The 10,093-nt window shown below is 35.7% G+C and overlaps 1 protein-coding gene across 1 annotated transcript; it reads left to right on the top strand.

Annotated features, from left to right (window-relative positions):
* The first annotated feature begins 222 nt into the window (after positions 1–222).
* On the top strand, positions 223–8,164 carry LOC100941117 (C-type lectin domain family 2 member E-like). The gene is made up of 5 exons (XM_003803574.3): positions 223–588; positions 4,819–4,944; positions 5,612–5,790; positions 6,339–6,445; positions 7,401–8,164. Exons 1-5 carry the CDS (start codon positions 438–440, stop codon positions 7,537–7,539), a joined length of 702 nt encoding a protein of 233 aa, XP_003803622.1. The 5' UTR covers positions 223–437; the 3' UTR covers positions 7,540–8,164.
* The last annotated feature ends 1,929 nt before the right edge of the window (positions 8,165–10,093 follow it).

Here is a 10,093-nt window from a genome sequence, read left to right as displayed (position 1 = left end):
TTGAGTAGAATTACTAGATTATAATTTAGTTATGTTCAACTTTAATAGTAATGTCCTAGGCAGGAGTCCTCAAACTTTTTAAACAGGGAACCAGTTCACTGTCCCTCAGACTGTTGGAGGGCCAGACTGCAGGCCCAGGAATGAGTTGGCTGCTAAGCAGGACAGGCAGCTGCAGCAAAAACACCTGGCAGGCCAGATAAATGTCCTAGACAGGCTGCATGTGGCCTGCGGGCCGTAGTTTGAGGATGCCTGTCCTAGAGGGTTATAAAGTTGATATAAATATTCTCCTACCAGCAGTGGGTAAGAGTTTCAGTGGTACCCTATACCCCTAGAAAAATGCATACGTGTGTTTTTCATTTTAACCATTGTAGGGGATATTTGGTGAATCTGTAGGCTGCAAGCCAGACAAGCTAATTACTCAAAGTTCACTGATACACATGTCATCTCACAGTGTTAATGCTCTCAATTTCCTTCCTGATCTACTTCAGATTGTTCCTCTAAGTGAGAAGATCATGGCTTCAGAGACTTCCGTGAAAATGCTTCAGACAGACCCTACATTCAGAGATTGCATGGAGGAAGGAGAGTCTGGTAATGCAGTTGATAAAATTTGAAAAAGTACCTTAGCATCTCATAGTCTCTATAGAAAATGTGTATGGGTGAGAGAATTGTGCAATTTTTCATCAGTTCTTGTATTACTATGTATGTTACTTAAATATTTTTGGGACAGGAGAGATGAACAGTGAATTAGAGTACAGAGGGTGAAGAAAGAAAATTTTCTTTGTGTTTCTATTTTATCCTGTATTTTCCCAGGTCTCTGGCAACTTGCACTCTGGCAAGTCACAGTAGGATGTTGAATATATAAGAGTGGTGAGGAACACAAATCTAGCAACCCATTGGAGTTGATTTTACAGATCATTTGTAATTTTTAAAAAGACATGGAGATTTAGGGTGAGGGTGAGAAGCTGAAACTAATCACCAGCAAGTCCTGTAGCACTTCAGTTTATGACAGATTTTGTAAGAAAGAAGCAAAATAAAGGGTGTGTGTTTATAATTCAGTCCAGTAGATAAGATCCCTTTTACTGAACTTCTTATGACTTTTGAAAAACTTTTATTTCATTCTTTTCTTTCCTTTCCTTTGCCCCTTCCTCCTAAATTTTATTTATTTTTGTTTGTCAATGAAGAACATTGGATTTCCAGGAAAACAGAGTTCATATTTAACACAAAAAGAAAGTTTGTAAAGAATGTTAATGTTTTTTAGCTAATCTTGGTGGTTACAAAACTAAATGTTTGACAGTAAGAATGTTATACAATGCAGTTATGAAACTTTTTTTTAAATGCATCCTGTTTTTGTAAATTTTTTGGATCCTAAAACTGAGTTAAAACTTTACCAGAAATATAGTTTATTTCTTTGTCTTCTGACAGATAATTCCTAACTTTTTTTCCAACTAGAAATTTGAAGGACATGTGTTTAGTGTGTACTCTTTTTTTTTTTTTTTTTTTGAGACAGAGTCTGACTATGTCGCCCTCAGTAGAGTGCTATGGCATCAGAGCTCACAGCAACCTCAAACTCTTGGGTTTAAGTGAGTCTCTTGCCTCAGCTTTCCAAGTTACTGGGACTACAGGTGCCCGCCACAATGCCTGTCTTTTTTTTTTTAAGTGACAAGGTCTCAGTCTGACTCAGTCTGGTCTTGAATTCCTGAGCTCAGGCAGTCCACCTGCTTCAGCCTCCTGAAGTGTGGGATTACAGGCATGAGCCACCACGCCAGCCAGACAATGTGTACTCTTAAGTGGCATATGAATTGGGAAGGAAACCGGAATAGGTACTATACTCGATCTTAGCCAAAAGGCTGAGAAGGTAAAAGTAGAAGATGGGGGCGGTGCCTGTGGCTCAAAAGTGTAGGGTGTGGGCCCCATATGCTGGAGGTAGCAGGTTCAAACCCAGCTCCCAGCCAAAAAACAAAAACAAAAACAAACCAATAAATAAATAAATAAATAAATAAAAGAAAAGTGGAAGAGAAGTAAGCAAGAGAGAGAAATGGAGCCAGGACATCAGTAGGGGGAATTGGAGACAGGGAAAAACCAGGAGAAAGCAGGGACTTTAGAAGATTAGTAAGAGAGGCCAATGAGAGATTTGGGGGAAAATTCAAGTGGCGATTTACATATTACTCTAGTAACAATGGAATAATTGTAGAAATCATAATGTACCTCAAAGACTCTTTTGCTTTAAGGTTGAGCCAGAAAGAATGAAGGTTGAATTTTTTTTATTAGCTCATAACTGTGTACATTACTGCATTTGGGGGGTACAATGTGCTGATTTTATATACCATTTGGAATGTTTACATCAAACTGGTTAACATCGTGTTCACCTCTCTTGTTGTGTTTAGGCATTTATACTCTACTATTAATATATTTGACATGTACCCGTGCAATATGCACAATAGATGAGGTCCTGCTGATTACTCTCCCTCCACCCATCCATCCTCCTCCCCTGCCCTCACTCTCCTCTTCTCTCCTTTTTTCTGGGCTATAATTATGTTATATCTTTCCTATGGAAGTGTGGATGATTGTGAAGGTTGAAATTTTTATAAGGAGTCAAAACCCTAATGACGTATACTGCTTAAAACAATGCAATACTATTTAGAATTTCCTTTGCCTGAATGTAAGGTGAAGCAGCCTCTTGTTCTTAGAGATCTATGTTTAGTGAGTGAAATGTGGTGGTTGAAAGAAAATCATCAGGAACATTTTTAAAAGTATAAGTTACATTCAGTAAATTCTTTTTTGTGTACATTTCTATAGGTATTAACGAACACATAGAATTATGTGACCACCATCAAAATCAAGATATAGAACCATATTCTCCCTCCCAAAAAACTTCCTGCATACCCCTATTCTGTGCTTGGCAACCAGTGATCTGTTTTCTGTTCTTAACACTTGCTTTTCCAGAATGCTACCCAACTGGACTCCTGCAGTAAAGTGTAGAGTCTGACTTCATTCACTTAGTAATCATGCATGAGAATCATGTGCAGTCTAGTAGGTACCAGTAGTTTATCGAAGTCCAGCGTTGGATAAGTGAAGATTTTCTTCAGGCCTGCTGCAATAAGAATAACACTCTGACTTCAAAAATAATCAGACATCTCATCTCAAAATTAAACAGAAATTGGTTTTTGTTTTAGCAAGAAGTTACGAAGGGTGGGCGGCGCCTGTGGCTCAAGGAATAGCTCTGACCCTGGCCAAAAACTGCAAAAAAAAAAAAAGAAGAAATTAAGAAGGGTTAGGAAATAACTTCTGGGTAAGAGAGGATGGTGCGAAAAAGATGGTGGTAACATCTATGGCATTTCAACCAAGCCCTTTGCTTTTTATAGTCAGATTCTGCAAATAAACTGCAAATGTGAGCTGTTTTTCACATTAGTCGTTTAGCACTTCTTGAAATTATAAGTGATGGGTATATCCTTCCAGTAGTTCAGTATACAAATGCAAACTTATATTCTTATTGTCAACTCCTTTATTTTACAAAATATGCCATATTATACTCTCTGTTCTGCACTTTCCCTATTTTTGTTTTTTTCACTTAACAATATATCCCAGAATCACTTTGAAATTGTGGGTTCTCAATGCTATGGATGTTACCTAACAAACACAAACTATGTAACCTAACCGTATGGATCCTTAAATTAATCTGAAATTTTTTTAAAAAGAGAGAAAAAATATCAACAATCTGGGAACATGTGGATGTTCCCTGGTCCATCCATGGGGGCTAGCCTTGCCATTGCTCCATTTGAAAACTGGCACCACATTTTTCTCATGACAAGATTGGCCATGTGGACGAATGCTGAGGTCCCCAAGGCATGTGCACAGTCATTCCCAGCTGAGGTCTTACTACCCACCCATAACTTCCATATTTGTGGGGACTCTGGTCCTTGCACCTCCTATGTTATATTTTTTGATGTTACTATAATTGGTATTATTTTTATATTTTAATTACCATTTGATATTTGCTAGTTCGTGGAAATACAATCAATTTTTATATATTAACATTGTATTGTACAGTTTTGCTAATAACCTCCTTTATTCTAGTAGCCTCTTGGTAGATTCTTTAGCATTTTATATGCAGACAACCATATTGTCTATGAATAGAAACACTTTTATTTCTTTCAGTCTGTATGGCATTTATTTTTTTTCCTTGCCTTCTTGCCCCTGTTAGTACCTCCAATAAAATGTTAAATTGGATGGGTGAGAACAGACATCCTTGCCTTTTTCCTGGTCACTGGGGGAACATGTTCGTTCTTTCACCATTAAGTATGATGGTAGCTGTTTCTCTATAAATGCCCATTCAGGTTCAGGAAGGTCCTTCTAATTTGTCCAGAGTTGTTACTATGGATGAGTAAATAATAAATTTTCACATTCTTTTGCTGCATTTGTTGAGATGTTCATAGTTTTTTCTTCTCTTAATCTATTCTGTTAACATGGTGTATAACATTGATTTATTTTCTAATGTTTCCCTCAGTACTTTCAACCAGGTTTGTGGTTATGTATTATGGAGGTAACTCTGAATTATTTATGTTTCTTTTCATCCTAATTTCTACATTTTTAAATTTTTTTCCTATTCTAACTAGAAGATTCCCTGGCAGAAATTCAGTTTTTATTATGGTTAGTTTGTTTGGGTCATGGCTATCATTTGTGGACCAGGACCTTTTATGATTTAGGTTGGCAATAGGAGAGTTAAAGAATAGCTGAGTTTAGAGTTGATTCCATGATCAATTTAACTTTTTGTCCCTAAGATCTTCATGAGATTGAGATTCTGATATTTGTATTTTATAGGTAAATATCTCCAGAGAAAATGTCTGACAGTTCTATCTCCTTCAACATTTCCCAGGGATTTTTGTTACCTTTTCATCATTGCAGTCCTAACTGCAGGTGTGGTTGCACTTTCTATTGTTTCATCAGGTAAGTTACTTTTCCTTCAACTTGTATGATATTCTCAACACATGTATATGGTCAGTATTTGTGGAACTCCATTATATGCTAGGCACTATGTAAAATGCTTGAGGTATATCACTGGACAAAATACATTAAAAATGTATTTATAACAAAATTATATATGTATTTGTATACATGTACATTGTAGTGTATGTGACACACACACACAAAGCCTATAAGAAGCTCTAGATTATACTTTGGTACCAAAAAAATCATATTTTGAATTCTGTTCTGTTCGCTGATATGCTTTGTACCCCGTAAGAAATACAGCATAGTAAAATCCAAGACAGACAATGAGTTTGCCTTTCTTTCACCAAGAGGAGGAAAGGCTGCTATGAAAGAAGATGTGGAAAAAAAGAGAGTATAGTTGTTGCTATAAAAATCAATTTCCTTGAAACTGTTAGTGTCCATGTACACCTTAAAAAGTCAAGGATCCATGTACCCTGCTGGAAGACCACTGGACTGATGACCATTGTGCTTAGACTAAGACTCTTGAGTGATCAGTGAGGAAAGCAATAATCCAGCATAACTACTTCAAAATTGTCCTCAGGATAGTAAACAAAAATTTAAAAAGGAGAGAGATAAAAGAGATAAGAAAATGTATTTATTGTAATTCGTTGTGATTGTCTTTTAGTGAGACGGGAAAAGGTGGTCTCAGAGCCCACTCTGTATGCTGTCTGCCCAAAAAACTGGATTGGATTTGAAAGTAAATGTTTTTATTTTTCTGAAGACACAAGGAATTGGACGTTCAGTCAAACCTTCTGTGCTTCCTTAGAAGGCAACCTTGCTCGATTTGAAACTCTGGAGGAATTGGTAAGAAATATTTTGGGGTCCTATTTTCTGTTACTTACTTGACCTCTGAGATAGGTAAGCTGCATAGGACTAAAGCTGAAATATGAGGAAGGATCTGATTTTAGAGAAAATTTGAGGCATGAGATTGTCTAACATTTGTTGAGAGTATAGTCTCTCAACTATAGTATAATCTCCTTGTGAGACTTTTTAGGTAAATCTTCTTACATAGACCTCAAAATTATTATTCTCATTCTGCTAAGAAATATGCTAATCATATAATTGGTCATTCAAATTGGGACATTTGGAACATTGAAAGTAGGCATTAATTATAGTGGAATAACAGATATAAACTGAAACTTTCCCTTGTCACACTGGGATATATTGTCCTCTGAATGTAATTTAGGGTCAGAGACATTTGTCATATACTAAGAATTGAGAATGAGTCTAACTCCAAAGTCTATGCCTCCCAGTTATACCATGAGACTCCAAGAGACTCTTGTCTTCCAAGAGACTAAAGAGTAATAAGAAAGAGAGAGACACATGTTGTCATTTTCTGTGTTTTATAATAGAATTTCCTGAAAAGATACAAAGGCCCCTCTGACCATTGGATTGGCCTGAGCCGAGAATCAGCACAGGACATTTGGAAGTGGACAGACAACACTGAATACACCCTCTTGTACGTTTGAAACTTCTTTTCCTTCTACCGTGTTTGTGTGCTGTTGTGTGGGTGAGTTGTGTTCATGAGATGAGAAATGTAATACCATGCACAGCTCCCTACACTATGGGGTAAGAAAAGTAAATCCTCTTTGTGATGTCATTTAGTAGCTGTGCCTTTGGGAAAACTTACTGTGATTTCAGTTGAAATCTCCAACATGATGGTGACATTTGGGACATTTGCATTTATATCCACCGATTTCAAGCTTTTTTTTTGCTGAAATGCCTGTTTAGAACGTAGACATGACTGCTGGGCCACCCCAAAGGTGCTACAATCCTAGGAAGCCACTGAAGAAGTGGTGTCCACAAGGGTCTTAAGTTCACTCTTACAGCAGCTGCATCCACTCACAAAAGGAAAGTACCCAGGGAACCTAAAGGAATCGCTCCCAAAGTTCTATTTGCCAGAAGGACCCTGGTAACAGTTCCTTGGATTGTGAACATTTTAATGGGGTATTTTGAATGTAACTGTTACATTGGAGGAGATAGAAAGTAGGAACTCAATCATTTTCCTTAATCAAAGATAATAAGCCCTTTTAGGAACTTACTAAATAAGAAAATATTTTTTTATTTTCACATATTTATGAACTAGTTCGGGAGAAGGCTGAAACTGAAGGCCACTGATGGCAACATTTCATTTGGGTACAGTAGCAACCACCAGCTAAGTACCTAATCAACAACATAACTGGGTTTGGTATGAATGAATAATGAACTTACGATTTTCAAGCAAGGACCCTGAAAACATAAAGGAAATGAACTACAGAAATGGTGCATCTTACTAAGAAGCAATATTAATGACAAGCTTTTGCTCTTCTCTTCCTAGAAAAAAAATATGGAATGGGGGTGGTAGAGAATATAGGAGAGGAACAAATATAAATGTCAAACTTTGTAATATTTAATATGTTTTCATTTGGTTTTAGGTTTGGCATCAGAGGAGTTGGAGAATGTGCCTATCTAAATGACAATGGAATCAGTAGTGCCAGGACCTACACAGACAGGAAATGGATTTGTAGCAAACCAAACAGTTATGTCAGCAGCTGCCAAATTACAGATGCTTAAGGGGGATGCATTATAAATTGTTATATATAGCTGCTGCTTCTATTTTTTTGTCTACCAAAAATATTATCAATATGCATTCATAATTTATCTGAATTGGAAAGATACAAACAATTAAAGATTGAAATAATACATAGTAGTATGATACAAGTATTTGGAAGACTATGTTTCTAAATTAAATGTTTGGGTATGAGCTGATGCTTACATTTGGAATGTAGAGTACAGTAAATATCAGTGAACTCCTCTCCTATGACCAGGTATAAAATTTTTATATAGACAGTGTTTGCTTTGCATGCATGGACCAGAGAAGTGAATATGCTAACTAAAACCATGCAAAGTGACTTAATAATCAATGAGAAAAATTATAATTGGTCTGCGACTTTAAAAATTTGTTAACACATTGAAAATTCTCCTACAGAATTTAGTTAAAAATATAAAGAGACATTTATAAAGTCCGAAGACTAATATTTATTTTTTACTCTGCAATTTAAAACATTGGGAAATCAACAAAGTACTTTTTACAATTTCTCAATGTTTATGTTTTAAAATTAGTGTACTAAATAAATGCATCTATATGAAATACCATTCTTCATTTTACCTTTTATTGGACTCAAATATTGCTTTTATCTCAGATAAAATCACAGATATTTACTTGAACTCTTTAAGTATTCAATAGCCAATTTTATAACTACCTGTAAATTACTAAATAAATTATTTAGTTTTTTAAAAATAATAATTAAAATGTTTATAGAAGCAGCTACGCTATACTGATGAGTCTCAAAGAAGATGAAATAACAATTTACAATGCATCTTTTCCCTTATGTCTTCATCAATTTGTTCTTATAATTGTATACAATTTTACTTTATATATTTTAAAGCTGTGTCATCAGATGCATGCAAGTATATTTCATTTAGGAAGCATATCTATTTTTTAATGAATAATCGTTTTATTTAGCCTTAATCATGCTTTCTGCCCTGAATCATTTTATTTCACATTTCCTAATAGGCAGGAACTATGTCTAGTTCACTTCTGTATCCTTAGAGGCCAGCATAATGTCAAATATAGGATGTATTCAAAACATATGTGCTTATTCATGATAATAAGCCTATTTGCTTAGTTTCAGCTAATTTTCTCATAAGATAGGCAAATTGACACACAAATATATATGCAATGAAAAGCAAGATTTTATATTGATAAACTGTGTCTGATAAACTCAAAATGAAGAGCCAAATTGTGACTCTAAGTGGCCTAGTATTCTTTTACAAACCGGTTTCAAAACCGTATACCTAAAGCTTGTATTCTATTTCTTACCAGCTGTGACCTTGATAAAGTACAGTATCCCTCAGCATCCTTGGAGGATTGATTCCAGGATCCCTGCAGATAGCTAAGTTTGTGGATATCAAAGTCCCTAATGCAAAATGGCATAGAATTTGCATATAACATCCCTCCGAATTTGACATGCAAAAAAAGAACAAAAGAAATTATGTGCTACGTAAATTTTCTTCTAGTGGACAGCACCCCACCTGTACACTAGAAAATGCAATTTCTCAAGGCAGAGTTTATTTAGAGACTCTGTGGTGCTCATGTTTGTGACAATAATATTGCTGTTTTAACAATTTTAGAAACAATTAGGGCATAATAACTCATTGAGACGTAAGTCATATCAGAAGCTGGTGTTCCAAAGACCTAAATGCCAATGTAGAGGAGGCAAACAGATGGAGAACATCAACTTCGGGGGTGGCAAATGAGTAGGGAGCTCCAAGTACAGAGAGACAGTTTGGTTTGCTCATCCTTGATCTTTGATTAATCATCACTTTTTCTGGATTTATATTCCAGGGCCGTATGTGCTTGTATATACAGGACAGCCATAAAGTTTGTGTGCAATTTAACACATATTAATGTATGTATTATGTATTTTGTAAATATTATTTGTAGATGTATTATATATTTGTATGTATATTATTTATTTATATTTCCCCATCCTTGATTTGTATTATAAAATAAAGAATCTAGAAATTGATTTTGATGTTTGTTCAGTGTGAGTGAATGTACAACGTGTATATAGTGGTTGTTTTCAATGAGTGAAATAAATATAGTACTAGTATTGAAATCTTTGCAGTGAGAATCCCATGTGAAATGTTTCATTTTGTAAATGGGATGTCTTCATACTCTGGTCAGAACTAGAACTGGACTTCTTGCATCTCTCAGAATATAAGGTAATCACAAGAGAGAGCAGAGAACAGACACCTCAGGAGCAGAGATGACCAAAGAATAATGCAGAGCAAGAAACAGAAAGACACAAAGTAATAAAATGAAGAAGAAAGGAAGCCAGGAACAAAAAGTGATTATACCATTATTGCAACACAAATTCAGGTGGAAAATATGGGTGGGATCAAAACTACTAATTGAGACAACCGTGCAGACTCATCTTTTTCCAGCTCTCTCCTGAAAATTACACAAAAAACAACCATTGGAGAATTTTTAAATTTAGTACCGGAAAAGCAAACCTGTCTGGGACCTTGGGACTGAACACCAAGCACAGTCACAGGGCATCTT

The sequence above is a fragment of the Otolemur garnettii genome, unplaced genomic scaffold (assembly GCF_000181295.1).
Source record: "Otolemur garnettii isolate 467f Iridium unplaced genomic scaffold, OtoGar3 scaffold00339, whole genome shotgun sequence".
In the NCBI taxonomy this organism is placed as follows: Eukaryota; Metazoa; Chordata; class Mammalia; order Primates; family Galagidae; genus Otolemur; species Otolemur garnettii.
The sequence above is the reverse complement of the archived record's forward strand: the minus strand, read 5'-3'. Positions and strand labels throughout refer to the sequence as shown.

What these genes read in the sequence shown, in the direction of transcription:
- LOC100941117 (XM_003803574.3), top strand. Translation starts at nt 438, where the DNA reads ATGTCATCTCACAGTGTTAATGCTCTCAATTTCCTTCCTGATCTACTT. An exon ending in ACTTTCTATTGTTTCATCAG is followed by an intron (nt 4,945 to 5,611) that starts GTAAGTTACTTT and finishes ATTGTCTTTTAG; the next exon opens with TGAGACGGGAAAAGGTGGTC. An exon ending in AACACTGAATACACCCTCTT is followed by an intron (nt 6,446 to 7,400) that starts GTACGTTTGAAA and finishes ATTTGGTTTTAG; the next exon opens with GTTTGGCATCAGAGGAGTTG.